This window comes from Sander lucioperca, chromosome 19, assembly GCF_008315115.2.
Source record: "Sander lucioperca isolate FBNREF2018 chromosome 19, SLUC_FBN_1.2, whole genome shotgun sequence".
NCBI classification, from domain to species: domain Eukaryota; kingdom Metazoa; phylum Chordata; class Actinopteri; order Perciformes; family Percidae; genus Sander; species Sander lucioperca.
The window spans coordinates 13,679,339-13,695,446 of record NC_050191.1 but is presented as its reverse complement, the minus strand read 5'-3'; the positions used below and the strand labels follow the sequence as shown (position 1 = coordinate 13,695,446).

The 16,108-nt window shown below is 38.1% G+C and overlaps 3 protein-coding genes across 5 annotated transcripts; 1 reads left to right on the top strand and 2 right to left on the bottom strand.

Annotated features, from left to right (window-relative positions):
• Nucleotides 1–178: 178 nt before the first annotated feature.
• msgn1 (mesogenin 1) lies at nt 179–1,626 on the bottom strand. Its single transcript, XM_031322198.2, has one exon. The coding sequence runs from the start codon at nt 1,200–1,202 to the stop codon at nt 771–773; it is 432 nt and encodes a 143-aa protein (XP_031178058.1). The 5' UTR covers nt 1,203–1,626; the 3' UTR covers nt 179–770.
• A 1,150-nt stretch (nt 1,627–2,776) lies between these two features.
• On the bottom strand, nt 2,777–11,449 carry LOC116066213 (flap endonuclease GEN homolog 1). Its single transcript, XM_031322154.2, has 13 exons — nt 11,289–11,449; nt 11,000–11,198; nt 10,725–10,901; nt 9,458–9,568; nt 9,299–9,372; nt 8,686–8,771; nt 8,325–8,475; nt 7,402–7,438; nt 7,219–7,299; nt 7,011–7,141; nt 6,830–6,891; nt 5,430–5,579; nt 2,777–4,339 (listed from the first exon to the last, which is right to left on the bottom strand). Exons 1-13 carry the CDS (start codon nt 11,447–11,449, stop codon nt 3,021–3,023), a joined length of 2,739 nt encoding a protein of 912 aa, XP_031178014.1. The 3' UTR covers nt 2,777–3,020.
• Nucleotides 10,825–15,533, top strand: ppil6 (peptidylprolyl isomerase (cyclophilin)-like 6). Of its 3 annotated transcripts, none has more exons than XM_031322188.2 (8): nt 10,825–10,909; nt 12,101–12,196; nt 13,666–13,854; nt 14,142–14,204; nt 14,392–14,539; nt 14,951–15,010; nt 15,123–15,258; nt 15,353–15,533. In XM_031322188.2, exons 2-8 carry the CDS (start codon nt 12,194–12,196, stop codon nt 15,462–15,464), a joined length of 711 nt encoding a protein of 236 aa, XP_031178048.1. In that variant the 5' UTR covers nt 10,825–10,909; nt 12,101–12,193; the 3' UTR covers nt 15,465–15,533. The 3 variants fall into 3 exon arrangements, with proteins under 3 accessions (XP_031178048.1, XP_035851168.1, XP_031178046.1); XM_035995275.1 differs by lacking the exon at nt 10,825–10,909 and adding an exon at nt 11,422–11,651; XM_031322186.2 differs by lacking the exon at nt 10,825–10,909 and adding an exon at nt 11,442–11,991.
• The last annotated feature ends 575 nt before the right edge of the window (nt 15,534–16,108 follow it).

The following is a 16,108-nucleotide window of genomic DNA, read 5'->3' as shown; positions in this document are numbered from 1 at the left end:
TTGGCTACTCATTAAGCCATTCAGTCTGCGATCTTTATCTCGGTATTCTGATTGGAGGAATCTGCTGACGGCGTTCTAATTGTACCGCTCATCCTGAAGACGGTTCATTAATTAACTGGGCCACCCACAAGTTCAACACATCACTAATTTATTGTAGATGTGTAAGTATATAACCTGATTCTGACACACGGTGTATCCAATGGATTAACAGTGTAAACATGATAAACAAGCCCGATATATTTTACAGTTGGGGAAAATATACGAATAATTAGATAGACAAACTCGACAAAAAAGCAACAGGACCATAGAAATAGAATGAAAATGACTAATTATTTAATAGCTTTCAGATACAACAACACTTTAAAATATACAGCTACTTAAACTCTACATACAGCAACATACAACAAGTATGATACGGTATTAAGTTCTCTGTTAACACACAAACATGGAATATAGGAGAGATTCTTCATCAGTAAAGCTGTATTTCATACTCATTAAGATATCATGAGGGAAACATAACAAACAGCAAACTCTATTTCCAAACACTGAATTAATAACTCCATCAAAGGCAGCCTCATATACAAAATAATTGTCAAGTCCCCGTTAAAAATATTTACATCAGGAGAAGGGCAAACAAAAGAAATATTAAATGAAATCGAATGATTAAGTTATCTTAAAGGTGTTGTATAACGCATCTCATATATAAAACTAACTCCATTAAATGTCCAGATGAGCGTAAACCTGATGCGTAAAATGTCCATTTGCGTCCATTACGCGCGGCTCAGGGTGTCTGAAAGCTTGTTGATGTATTCAATTGTGTATTTGAGGGTTTGTATCTTGGTCAGGGGCTGGCCTCTCTTGCTGTAGTCCGGCGGCAGGTAGTCGCGGAGCTGGTGCAGAGCCTCTGCAAGACTCCTCATCCGCATCTTCTCCCTCTCGCTGGCCTTCATGCGTCTTCTGGTAGACATTTTGGGCTTGCTCAGCCTCTGCGCTGCTGGAGTCGCCCTGCGTCCCGCGAAAGCAAAAGCGAAGTCCTTCATCTCCTGATGCCCGCTGGAGTAGCACATCTCCGGGGAAGAGCACATGGAGTCAATCGAGGACTCCGGTGACGTAGATTGAAGTGAGTCCTGATCTTCTCCAAACGGACTCTCATGGCTCTTCCATTCAGACAGTATTTTAGCTGTAACAACTTCCAGGTCCATGTTAGAAATATCCCGAGACGTCCAGACGTTTACGCAGCGAGGATGACATCAGGGGTAAATGACAGGCAGATTCTGAGAAGGTGATTTTGCCAAAAGCGTTTTTATATAGAAGCAGATCTCCGGAGGTTTATGGGTTCACAGCTCAGGCGAAAAAGTTCAAAGAAAACCTCAAGTGCCAAAATGCGACCTTCCCGAAGGACGTCGTTAGTTATCACTGGGGTGTGAATAAGGCTAAATAGACGGATAATGTGATAGAAAGAAAAATAATTAGATTCCTTTTGTGGGAAATTACTCTTTAAAGTCTGCACGACGACAATTATCAGTTTGATGTGATCCGTCTAATGAAGGAATGAGAGGATGCTGTTTCACCTGAGATCTTCACACCTCTCTGGCAACTCAGGCCTGCGTGTGTCTTCAGTCAAGATATATACTATAAATATCTTGCAAACATAATAAAAAAAAACATAAGTCAATACTATTTTTAACTTAGAGAGTAAAGCATCTAAAGGTTCAGAATAAGCACCAATAATTGATTAAAGGCCAACATAATATTACCATTTATATTACTATATAATGATTACTTCACCTTAAAATCCTGTTTTACCTTTTGCTACTTGCCACCTTGAGTAATGCTACTTGTTTCTAATGCAGTCTTTCCTGTTTCCATCAAGTGCAAATGTTCTTCACAAGAAAGTGAAATGACTTAAATATACTTACAAGTAGATTTACACCAGAAAACCAGCTGAATTATCTTGGCAAACTGTTACATTTTCAGCACTTGCTTTAGGAAAAATAAGATTTAAGACCCAGTACTAGGACTGAGTTGTTATTTGGGCAGAGGATGCAGCTGTCACCAAGCTCCTGCCAGACCTTTCATGTCTGAAAAGGTGTGTAAGGCCTCACTCATGATCAAGGGGACCAACACTGGCAGGTTGTAAAACCAATGGCTCAGCGTCCTCTGTGTCCCCCTCAGCGGCAGTGCCTTCTATGTGACGTGACATGTAGCTTGTCAAACAGCAGTGGGAGAAAATAAGCACATGTGGTGCCGTTAAATGGTATTACATCGAGAAAACTGCTAATCCACAACCTTTTCCTCTGATTTACATAAACTGTTCCTTTCAGAATCAGAGGAACAGGAGAACTTTGGTGCAACAAAACATTAATTAAAAAAACATGTATTTAATCAATTTCACATTTTGTTCATTGCCATGAATCAGTCAAGCTTTTCAATCTGACAACATATATTGCAAAAAGAAATGTGAAAAAAAGGTTTGACTCAAGGTCCAATCAGTAGCTTTTTCTGGAGCTTTCAAACCACATCTCACTAATAGTCAGCATGTCATACTTGTGTATACTGTAATACTGTGTTTAAACTTGTTTGTGTAAAGTGTTTTAACTTTTCCACCGTTTTACAGAAACCATTCCGTTTAGGATCACAGTAACAGGCTGTGTTTTACATTATTTTATTGATAATTCTTCATAATTTCATTAAATATCATCAAATGTCTTGGTCAACAGTCCCAAACCCAAAAATATTCAAGCAATTATAATGCTAAGACAAAGAAAAGCAGCAAAATAAGCTATAACCATCAAAAGTTTGACTTATTTGCTTGAAAAATTAAAGGATTATTGGATTATCAAGAGTTGCTGATTAATTTTCCTTCAATTGACAGATCGAATAATTGTTGCTGCGTGTGGACCTTGAGAGAAGATTTTTTTTTTGTGGTCAACCTCCATTTCTAAATGTCAAGAATAAACTTTCATATTCAACATAAAATAGCTTACATGTTCTTGCCCATCATCCTATAATCTTGCTGCTCACTTCAGGAACTTCAGTCTCAGTCTCTCTGCCAGTGGCAATGGACTCTCACTACAAATAACTGAATCATCACTATCTAACACGACAGGTGATGCTGGAGTCTCCACATGAGCTGGTGAGACGTCCTGGCATTTGCTTTTAGTTAATACATGCATGCCGTTTATCTCGATGTCTGCACTGTAGCTCTGAGAAATTGGTCGTAATAAATGAACAGTCGGAGCTGTTTTCGCTGTTGGTTTGGATGTTTTTGGTTTCAGGGGGAAGTCTGAGAGGAAGCTGGCCTGGATATTGTTCACAGGCTTGATCTTAGCTCGTCTTTGAGGTCCAGACTGCTGGTTCTCTGCATCACTTTCCTCGCTGGATGAACACATGCTCATACACACGCTCTTCTTGGTGATCGGCGGCCCGTTCCTGTCCTTGTCACTTTGACCTGGGTCAGAGTGGCATCTCTGTGGTGGGACAGCCGATGACGAAATGGCTTTTCGAACAAATTTGTATTTCTGAGGAGGCTTTACATTACATTTGTCCTTTGTCTTACTTTGAGCTGCAGTTTCTGCCTTATTTGTTGCACACAGCCTTTTCTCAGTGAGTGGTTCTTTTTTGTTAACAGCAGATTCCATTCCTGACCATTTACTGCCACTGTTACCTTTACTGGGGACGTGTCCACTTGGTTTTGAGTTATGAGAAGAAATGTGTTTGAAAGAGGTCAACTCATAGTTTAGTTGTTTTGAGACCATGTCGTTGTTTATCTCTTTCTGGTTTATAGCTTTAGCTGTGTTCCTCATGAGCAGCCTGTCCCTTAGAGGACACTCTGTGTAGCATAACTGTGGAGTAGGTATGGAGTCAGCTTCTTTGACGTCACCTGAGGTTTTCTGCTTGGTGTTTTCGCCCTCCCTTTCCCTGACATCAGTGTCTGTGGTTTTGCTCTGCTCGGGTGGCTCAGTGGTGTGGTTTGTAGCCGATTGTGGAGTCGGAGAGGATGTGAAGGACAAAGCATCCCAGTCAATATCACTCAGGTGTAGAGCATCGATAACAGCAGAGACAGACGGTGAAGCAGCAGTCTCTGATTCTGCATGAGACAGAGGAGTATTGGGGCAATCGCCCAGACTGCTGTGGTCTTTCTTTGACTTTCGATGCTGTTTATGGTTCACTGGAGTGTCCAAAACCACCACTTCTGGTTCATCGGAGTTTGAAATGGTAGCGAGCAGCGTTTGTGGTCGAGTGTTAGAGGCACTCTGAAGGGTCATCTGAGCCAAGAGGTCCGAAATACCATCGGAGCCATCAGATGGCTTGTCCTTTTTACTCTTTGGCTTTTTCTCTGTAAAGAAGATTGAGAGCGGATGTCAGTGTTCAAAAACTTAAACAAGGATTTCATGAGTCAATGGCTACTGTAAACATATTCACTCTGGTATATACTCAGTAGCTAGTTTCCCTACACATAAGGAAGTGAAGCTCTAAAGCAGTTAAGACCAGGGGGGAGCAAAGTACAACCTGCATAAAGTGACAGCGAAGCCTGTGAGACAGACACCTCTTGGCTGCATCAAAGCCTTTGGTGTGAACCAGTCGAGCTGTCAAACTCTACATTTTCAGGTGTCAGAGCTGCTGCAATAGACGGCCTTGAAAAACAAGTCAAAGCTCCAGGTGCCTTTGATCAGGACAGCGTTGTCAGAACAGTGTGGGAAGCTTTTATTTTCCAGTTTAGTTTATTTTGAAAATGTTAATACGTTTAAAAAAATAACACATAAATAACAACATGTACATTTCAGCACAATCTTCCAACATTATTGTAAATTATTCAAATAAAGATTCCCATGTTCGAAAAGGAGTAGGAAGAAATCAAAAAAAAAAAAAAACTTTTCTAGTCCTTCCCCCCCCTTTTTCTATTTCTCCCTTTCAATTTGTACTGTGATGCATTCCATGATTGTACCTAAAACAAAACACATTTTATTTACCATTTCACAATATATTTTCTCAATATATAATGCAACTCCCCTACCCTTTGGTTGAGTCCTATAAAAAACAAAAAACAGTTAATATCCCTCAATCTTAACCAAATCATGATGTTATATTGTGAGCCAAGTCTCTGTTATTGCAATTGCTATGAATCCCCCCCCCCCCCCCAGTTGTTTTAGGCGCTGTTTGATTTCTGAAAGGTTTGAGATAAGGCTCCTGCTATCAGAATTCATTATTAATATTGTGCCATTCATTTTTATGTAGTTTTTGAACTGCTCATCTGTGTAATATTCGCACCGACTGTGAGCTTGTCAAGTCTGGGGCTCCCATTTTTGTTGTGAAAAATGTAGCTACATTAACTGGTTTATTTGACAAAACTCTTCACAGAAAAAAAACATTATATGGTACTTAAATGTACCAATATGTATTTATTTAAGTGAATATTATTGTCTTACTCTTAGTCTTTTTCTCTTCAGCCAGAGCTTTGTCTCTCAGGTAGCTCTCCACCACCTCTGGGTAGGCCACACGGAAGAGAGACTCTTCCTCCACCGTCCTCACCTCATGTTGATCCTCTGCAGGCCGATCCTCAGGAAACACGTAATGTTCTGCCGAAAAAAAACATTAAGGTCAGGTCCAAATTGGTCTTGATAAGTTTCTCGTTTACCTTATATCTTAAAAATGTGGTTCTTTACTGAAGAAAAGAAAAAGGTTAAACCAGAGACAAGAATTGCGACTTGTGGTGCACCACGTTTCATTAGGGCTGCAAATAACTTTTCTCTGTTATTATCGATTATTCTGCCTATTATATTTTCAATTAATCGTTTGGTCTATAAACGTCGGAAAACTGGGAATTTCCTAGAGCCAAAAATGAAAACATCAAACTTCTTGCTTCATAAAACCAACAGAACAAAATCCCCAACATACAGTATTCGATTAACTATAATGTTAAAACATTTGCCATTTTTACTTGAAAAATGACCTGAATGATTAATAGACTATCAAAATAGTTGCCATTTAATTCAACTAATCGATTAATTGACCTATCATTGCAGCTCTACTTTGATTTGCATATAAACTGTTTTAAAATAGTATATGCAAATACAGCACATTTTATTCATAATGCAAAAAAAAAGGAAATCATTTTAGCCTTTAACATACAATTATAACCTTTCAACCACTTTCTTGAGGGATTTTGGAATACATACAGGTGTACATATTAGTGTAGTGAGATAGATTTAGCTTTTGATACATCACAAATAAACCTCAATTTCCACCCAATTCAGGAATATCTGCATGTTTGGATCCAAGAAAGGATGATCAGGGATATTTAACCAGGGGACTGCAGTTCACAGTAACACTCATTAAACTGCAAGAGACAATATGTTTCCATTTTATAACTATACATTTATAATCAGTGGTTTCAGGTATTGTTACTTTAGAATATTCAGTCATCTATATGGTATATACCATTTTAAATTCATTATGTAATAATTTTGATGTATAACAAATATAAATGACATAGGAGAAACCACATTCTGGATTAGTTGATTGAGAGTTTCAGGCGGGCTTGTTAATGACGTGGACTTTGATATGACAGATTTCCCAGCCTGGGGAGGAAGCCAGTTTTAGCGCCTGGTGGCTGTTGTGACTGATCTGTCACCTCTGAACCCACCTCACAGCAAGTCACCAACAGACAACCCGGTGACAAGCACCCCGCACCCCAACCTCTACTTAATGCAGCAGTCACTTCATTCAACACAGAGGATGTTTTCTTAAATATCGCTTTTTTCCCCCTCTGAACTTCTAACATGAGAAAAAGAAGGCTGCAAGAAATGTTCATGAGATTTACACTGACCTGGTGTTCTCCAGATGATCTCAAAGCAAGCAACAGCATTCCTCACCCTTGGTTTCAATATTCTTTTATAAGAAAAAGAAAGTATTGTTCATTATGCATGTACTGAAATTATTTATTATTATTATTATTTATAAACAACAATGCCACTAAAGAGACTTTTTAATTTAACTTTTTGGACTACCTAAGGGGCTTGATTTGGGAGGACATTTCTCTTCCATATTTTCTGTTCATCAACTCTGCGTAGGTCATCAAGACTAAAACCTTTTCACTGGTGTAGTGCTTTGGCCATTCCATCTTGTCATAGGCAAATTTCTGGAAAAACACATTTTAACATGAAATTAATTTAAAGAGATAATTAACTGAACAAGTAATTAAAATAAACCCATTACCTGCATCAACAGCATATTTGGCTGTCTCCTCTTGAAATGGGACACTGGATTATCCTTGGAAATCAGGAACTCACGAATGATCTGCAAAATACAATTTAAGTATAAAAACCCAAACAGATACTGTAGATTATTATACCACTTATTAAAAACAATATAAAATAAAAACCGAGAAAAGAGATGTACCTCTGTAAAGGGGAACTGTTGACTTGCCAGTGTTTTCCTAAAAAGTAAATGAAAAGCAAACCATCCTTTAAAATCATTACACCCATTACGAGTTCCATAGCCCATGTGAATGTCTTTAACTCTCGTTTTGTCCGACCAATAGTCGAAAACCGAAAGATATCAGGTTTACTATCATACAAACAGAAAATATTCACATTTGAGTAGCTGCAACCATTTAAATTGTATGCCATTTTGATTAATAAATAAAAAAATAGCAAAATCTATGATAATTATCTAATCAATTAATCAAGTAATAATTCCAGTGCTTAAGAAGCATTATCAGCTATCACCTCCTCAGACAGAGTGAGGATGATCATTGATAAAAGTATAGTATCAACTAGTCTTGATCTCCTTTTTAATATGTTGCCTTTATTTTCCTGCTTGCCATTCCACTTTTTCATCTTCTGCATTTACTAGGCCTGCACGATAAATCGTTATAAAATCGCGATCTTGATTCACCCGTTCCCGATTTAATTTTTAAGACTTTTTTTTTCCTTCAATTAATTTATTGAAAGCATTTGACATTGACATGTTTTAATATATATATATATATATATATATTAGTAGTTATACATATTTAGTTTAATGTGTTATATGTCACTATTTGTGGTAGCCTACTGTACTTAAATGGCCAGTATGTACTTTATTTTCTTTATTCATTGAAGCCATGTTTACAGGCTTGTGGTGATGCGCAATGTGCTATAGGTGCCAAAAAAAATCTATGTTTGGTACTGCCAATTTGTTTTGTTTTGTCATGGTTCATGTGTGCAATAAACATTACACTTCGTGAGAAAAAAATCGTGATTCATATTTTTCCCCGAATTGTGAAGGCCTAGCATTTACTACATTTAGTTTTGTTCATTATTTTACAGAAAGTCACGCACTTTCTGATATTTGCCTCAAAAGACAAGGCCTGGTGGGTCTGTTCATAGCGGTGCCAGTCACAGGGACACTGGTAGTCAAAGTCCTGGGGTTGACAGAAATGTTTACTGTTGCAAAGCACACAGCCGCCACGTTCATGTGCCTTTGCTGAGCCTGAAAAAGGAAGGAGAGGAATCAGAATCAATATTTGATAAAACAGGAGAAGTCAAGACAAACAACTTTAAAATCTAAAACACTTTTGGGTGTAAAGCATATGTGTATGTTTTAACATTACTATAAAACTGACTAAATGACTGAATGGCTTTAAATCAGCCATGTCCTCTCAGGATCAGGGGTCAAAGTTCAAAGCAGGGTACCACTCACCAGGATGTCGACATACGTTGCAGTGAGAAACTTTCTTCATAACTCCCTTAGACACATCTGCATTCTCCTCCTTCCACTGGATGAACCTGAGGTGACCAGAGAAAGGTCACAAGTGCAAAAACACAAACACTATACAGGGTTCATACGCATTTTAACCAATAAATTTCCATGACTATGTATTCCTGAAAATGTCAGTCGACATTATACAATAAGAATAAAGATCTGTGTTAAAGTTTACCCTCAGAGGTTTAACAATAAAATGAATGACAATTTATGTGGTTCATAGTGGGAGTCGTAATATCGTGCCCCGGATAGAACGTTGAGGTTAGGACGACGTGAAAATACATTTATTAATCACATATTATTATGCTGTGTTAAAAAAAAAAATCCATGACTTTTCCAAAACTTTCTGGGTCTTTTTATGTTTCCAAAACCTTTCCAGGCCTGGAATTTGCATTGTTCAAATACTATAACTTTTCCAGGTTTTTTCAAAACGTATGAAGCCTACTATATACGCCCTTTCTGCGAGGAAGAAGTACACAGAAAGAAAAATACTGCTTATCTGCAATTAAAAAGGCAAGAACATAATCCACAGAGAGAGAGTGTTTCATACCTCTGCAAAAGTGTTTGTCCCTTCAGCATCTGGATAAGCCTTAGTGCTTGCTCTTTACCAACACCTGGTATGCCCTTATGGAAATATTACAATGTACAGTTAACAGAAGTCATTCATATTAGTGATTTTGAGGATAGAAATGTCAGCTGCCCTCCCTACCTTAGGAATATAATCACAGCCAAGGAGGATGGCCAGACCAACTAGATTCTCTCTGGAGAGATGTAACTCTCTTTGTACCCTGGAGGTCCTGTAACAGTCCACCTGAGGGTCCTGGAGGGAAAAGTGAGAAACAACATTATGCAGATTTGATGATTTTTTACAATCAAGGCATCGATAGAATAATAGACAGAATAGAATGTATGATTTTTGATTGTGTAATTGACTAAATAAATGTTAAATGTTCCACAAGTAACCATAACATGTGCTTTAAAGTTTCCTCTTTGGTTTTGACAACAGCCAAAAGGATGAGAAAGCAACCTTCTACTCACATTTCCTACCTCACGTTTGCTGATTAGGAAACGGTTTGTATTTTTACTTGATAAATACTATATTAAAACACTGATGATCAAAATTGAACTGCATTAATTACTACTAATGATGAATGAGTTTGCTCTATAATGAAATTATTTAGTCTAAAACTATAACCAGACTAAACTAAAATTGCTACAAGTATTCACCTTAAAATAAATGAAGTATTTAAAGTAAAAAAGTAAAAACAGTATACTGTATATAACTACTGCACCCCTATTGCTTATTTGAGTTTTAGTGATGCTATTAGGAGCAAAAACATTGAGTGTTTTTCCCTAGGTTTGTGGAAGACTAAGGTACACGTATTTGGCATGGTGTGTGTGTGTGTGTGTGGGGGGGGGGGGGTCCTCCCTCAAGAAAATGTGATGTTTTTCAATAAATTTTTCAATTTCACATCATTTTTTACCATTATTATTACTGTATCTGTGTCTAACATATTGGAAAACCTAGAGCAGATAATACTACAATCATTTGATCTAAGAAAAGCCATTTAGTTAGTTGTGATGCTGCATTGACTTTACATTCACGCGGGTCAAGGTGGTGCCCAAAACGGCTGGGAGCCTTATAATAGTAGGGAAAACCTTGGAATATTGTATTTTCTTTTGAAAACAAACAGGGAACTTGTATTTAAACACAATCCTGAAAAAATAAAATCACAGCTCTGACAGGTGCCCAAGTCTTACTTTGGTGGTCTGGAGAAAGTTCAGTCTAAATCATTCGACTGAGTTTTGATCCCAGGCATAAATTAACTACTAATCCCCAGAACAGTTTGAAATGAAGAAGCCTTTCGAATGAACAGTGAAGCACATTCTATCAAACCCCAGTCCAGTGATTTGAGTTCAACTTTCTAAAAATGTTGTCAACTGTGAATGATTGAAATGCACTTTGACAAACATACTTTACTGTTCATATTGAAGTTCCTGTAGACAGTCCGGGCACCATACAAGAAGGCGTCTCCATCATTAGTGATGCAGCCATCTACCAGGCCCTGTGAGTCCAGGTAGGCACACATGGCCTCAGCCTCCCCGGTAGCTGTCACCCAGGGCACACCCAGAGAGTCCAACATGTCTGCACACTACAGAGGTAAGAGAAGGACAAGAGTGCTTAAATAGAAAATGAATTTATTATGACGGACTATGATTAGAGATGCAGAAAAGTGGAGGACCAACCAACCTCTCTAAGCACAGCTTTAAAGCGCCCTCTGCTGGTGTTTGTTGTAGACTTCGGGACAGAAGCCTTTTTGAATCCTCCATATCTCGTTTCTGTCCTCTTGCTCATGGTTTCTGCTTTAAGTTGAGGGGCTTCTCCTTCCATTACAAAGACAAGCTTTACCCCCATAAGCGTGAGGGATGACACCCTAAAAAATAAATTCCTGGACACAAAAGATACAATAAGGTTTTAAATATTAGAATCGAAGCTGACATTATGAGGAATTAATTAAAGAACAATACGTGACACATACCTCAGGTGGGGCTTGGTAACTCTCCCCATCATTGCTTGGACATGCTGGGCCTCGCACACCCATAAACTCAGGTCCACTGCCAGCGTCTTTCCGCTCAAACTGTACAGCGGCACCGACTCACAAACCGGCTCGACGATGGACCACAAATCGTGAACACCCATAACGTCCCCAAAATGCGTTTAAACTGATTTAACAAAAAGGAAGTTTGTAGAAAACGTGAAACATAAACAACACAAAACAGGACAGGACAACGACGCGGAGTTTTCAAATAGTGGCGCCGTTGGGCCGTGTCCCAATTCGTTGAACATCTCCGTACTACGCTGCCTTGTTGCTGTATTAGTCGTCACGACGTGGAGAAAGAAAGTAAATTCGACGTTTTGATTGAATATACGTAATCACTAGGTTTTCTATGTAGTAAATATAGCACTTATCTTTTCAGTTAACATGATTATTAAAAAAACAAGGTGGAAAGAAAGGGAACAGTCTCACAAAATCGATCAACGCCTGATTTTTTTTACTACGAACGTCATATTAAAGCGCCTCTAAATGCTTGTTGCTATGGAGACGAGGCTCGTGTTTACAGACTGACGACTGGTTTTTTTTCTTCACGTTTTTATTTTCAACCATGGACTCAAAAATACACATAGAAATTGTCGGTTTAATTAAAGACTGTAATTTCCATGTTGCCAAAAGTATTGCCGAGGTTAATTTCTTAACATTTGTTTGCAGTTTTATGTAGCATAATTAATTCATATGTTTTCAGCTGAACGTTAACAATACTTGCATCGTTTGACTAACGTTATGCACAACAGGGATTAAAACAGAAGTTTCCTGATGCATTTCTGGATCCAAAAATTCAACCACTACTCGAATTTGACTGGCACACATATCTGTGCCACAAGAAAATGGTAAGTCGTCTGATTCTATATGTTGAAGTCCAACTCTCAAGCAAATTATTCATAAAGAGCAAAACTGCTGTCCATTGAGGGATAGAGAGTTGTTAGGAGTGCTGAGCTACATCAGTGGTGGTATTCAGATATTTTACTTAGGTGAAAGTAGCAATGTCAGTAAAAAAAGAATACCCCCATTAGAAGTACAACTCAGGCAGTCAGATTTAAAGGCCTTCACAATTTTGCTGACAAATTTGACCACTGCTCAGGTTAAAGTTCTGACCTATGCTGGGAAACACACGATACCACTAGGGCTGCAACTAACGATTATTTTCATAGTCGATTAATCTGTCGATTATTTTCTCGATTAATCGATTAGTTGTTTGATCTATAAAAATGTCAAAACATGGTGAAAAATGTGGATCAGTGTTTCCCAAAGCCTAAGATGACATCCTCAAATGTCTTGTTTTGTCCAAAACTCAAAGATATTCAGTTAACTGTCACAAAGGAGAGAAGAAACTAGAAGATATTCACATTTAACAAGCTGGAATCAGAGAAATCTTATTTTTTTTAATTAAAAAAAAATGACTCAAACGATTAATCGATTATCAAAATAGTTGGCGATTAATTTAATAGTTGACAACTAATCGATTCATCGATTCATCGTTGCACCTCTAGATACCACCACTCATTATGTAACGTTACTTATAAGAATTATAAAGATGTAAGTTGTGTTGTCCCACCCTAACAAGTTGGTCAACAACACTAAGAAGGGAAGTGACACTGATGTCAATCAAACAGACAGGCCTAATAAGACCAAATAAGTTAAAAAACAAACAAACAAAAAAACACCTGTGTGTACCATGGAGGTGTAGAGGCTTTAAGTAAAAGTAGTATTAGAAGTAAAATAAAGCCTACTTGAAGTATCAAGTACAAAATGTACTCATTAGGCAGAATTATGGCCCATGCCAGTGTTATATTACTACTACTGGGTTGTTGTTGTTGTTGTTGTTATATTATTATTATTATTATTAATACATTATATTATTATTAGTGGTGCATGACTGTGTAGACATTAAAATGCTGTAACTGGTTGAATTGCAGCTCATTTTAACTAAATTGTATACTGCTGGGCATTGTATTTTATAAATGATCATAGCTCTTGTATGTATTATCTTGATCTGCAAAGTAACTTATCAGTAAAGCTTGCATATGAACACAGTGGACTAAAGAGTGACAAACAATGCTTGCCTCTGAAATACAGTACAGTATTGGAAAGTACAAGTACATCACAATTGTACAGTCCTTGAGGAAATATTCTTGTTACTTTTCACCAATGCTCTAGATTGTATGAGCTGCAGCAGTTGCTGAGGTTTGCGATGCTCTACTATACAGCTAAACACACCTACACTGCTGTAGTTTGACGTTATGGTTATTCTGAAAGGCTCAATCACAACACATCTGTTGTTCAACACTTGTGATTAAAGGAGCTGCGTGGTGAAGCGTGGCAGTACTCCAGCAGCCTGATGTGCTTTCTGAACGGCATTCTCCTTGGTAATGAGAAGGATCTCGCTGGCTGGGCTAAGAATCAGTGGAGTTTCTCTTTCACTCGGCCGCAGGCTTTCTATATGGCTCTCACTGAGGACTACTACACCAAACACCTGCGGAACACTGGGGCAAGTCAACACCACAGTCACATAAATAACAAATATAGGTATAACAAAAAAATGTAGATGGAAAGGGAAAGTATGTAAGTTTGTGGTGTGTATCAGGAAGCAGGTCATTGACATCTGTACATGATAGGAAGCTTTTCATACTACCAGTCATACTTACAGTCATCATCAGTGGCTTTTCTAGATGAATATTGCTCTGTAAAAATGTATTTTATGAAATATTTATTATATTTGTTTGGCCATGAAAAATCTGAATTAAAAGAATACATATCTGTGTCCTTTCATTATAGCATCAGTTTGTCTTCATGGATATTGAGATAGCAGGAGAGGCAGTAGGGAGGTTATTGTTTGAGGTGAGGCACAAATCCATGTAGTTTCACATTGCTTGCAGATACCACCTGTGTTATCTCAACTCCATGTAAGCTTAATCTTCATAGTCAAATTTTAGATAGATATTGCTAAAATTGCTGATATAAGAAACTAGATGGCCATTACAGAGTAGCTCCATGTTAAAATCCACATTGTCCTCCCTCTCCTCAGCTGTTCTCAGATGTTTGTCCAAAGACATCAGAGAACTTTGAGGCTCTGTGCACAGGAGAACGTGGTCCGTCACAGAGCGGCTTCCCACTTTCCTACAAGGGCTCTGTGTTTCATCGTGTGGTGCCCAGTGGCTGGGTGCAAGGAGGAGGTACAGTATGGTCCACACAAGTCCTGTAGCAATGTTGATAATATTTAGTTGGTTTTCACATACAAATTAAATAGAATTAGAGTAGAATTACATAATCTCCCATCCAACTTTAGCATCAGTGCAGTTAATTTGATATACATCTGGGATGCATACATTGCACTTGTAGAAATGGGAATATATCAATAAATTATCAGTGCTGGAATTTGAAACTAGTTACAACTTATCTGACTCTATTTAAAGTAAGTGAATATGCATTGAGCTCCTCTAACTTCCTATCTGCATTACTCATTACAGCCCAACTCTTGTTTAGATTATAAAAACACAGATTGAGACAGATTGAGGAAGTGAATTAGTTTTTTACAGTAACACTGTAGTCTAGTTTAACAGTAGCTATATCAATCAATTTTGCAGATATTTCTCCAGAGAGGAGAGGTGATGGAGGGGAGTCCATCTATGGACCAACTTTTGAAGGTAAAAAAACATATAAACAGTGCAAGACATCTACAGTATTACAATGAGAACCCACTGTGCATGCATGTATATTTGTAGATTTAATTGTACTGTCTGTCCTTTCTCCTTTTAGATGAGAGCTTTGCCGTGTCCCACATTAGACGGGGCACTCTAGGAATGGCCAATAAGGGTCCCCACAGCAATGGATCCCAGTTCTACATCACCCTGCAGCCCACACCCTGGATGGACAGGACCTATGTTGCCTTTGGGTTTGTAGCACACCTATTTAATTTCCCAATTCTGCATAATCTCAGATCTCTTATACAGTTTTGCTCAAGCCTAATGTCTTTTTTTCCATTCTAGCCGTGTGGTTGAGGGTGTCGACGTCCTCAAGAGATTAGAAGGAGCTCTGACTTGCAATGAAAGACCCAAGTATGAATGTAAAGTTAAGGATTGTGGAGTATTTAAGTTTTAAGCTTAGTGTTTAAATTATTTTTTCCCAATGTTTTTCATGTAATCAAATAAACCTGGAATACATGTAACATACAATTTACATTTGCTTTTCTTCAAAATATATTTTTGTGTGAATGCTGATTCAGCAGCATTCAAAGTATTGTTATCCAATTCTTAATTCTTCAACTTTCTTTGGTCGCCTCTATCTTCTGCATACGTTCAGCTACAAAAAACATTGAAATATCAATTATTTTACATTAAAGTCAATGGAGCAATCTTCAAATCCTCTTCAGGCTTTTTTGTTCATTCGTTTTTTGCAGAGATTTTACAGATTGTAACCTTTCCACTGCAGACACAAGCCAGATGTTAGTGGTGTCCAGTGGCAAAGGGGCTCTAGAGATAGGATATCAGATTGAATTGCTATTTTGTTTCACTTCATTTATTCTATATAAACCAATTGGAGACTATTCGGGAGTGCTAAGCAGGCTAACATAGGACACTCCTGACATTATTTCACTTGATACTGTGCAAATTGTATCCCCTAAAAATGTTCCCTAAAAGTCTACTTTGAGTGGTGGGCAGTAGGTGTCAGGGGGCCATGGTGCATTGGGCCCCAGGGCCCTATATTGAGTCAACCATGCCATGGATGTGACTGTGAGAGGTTAT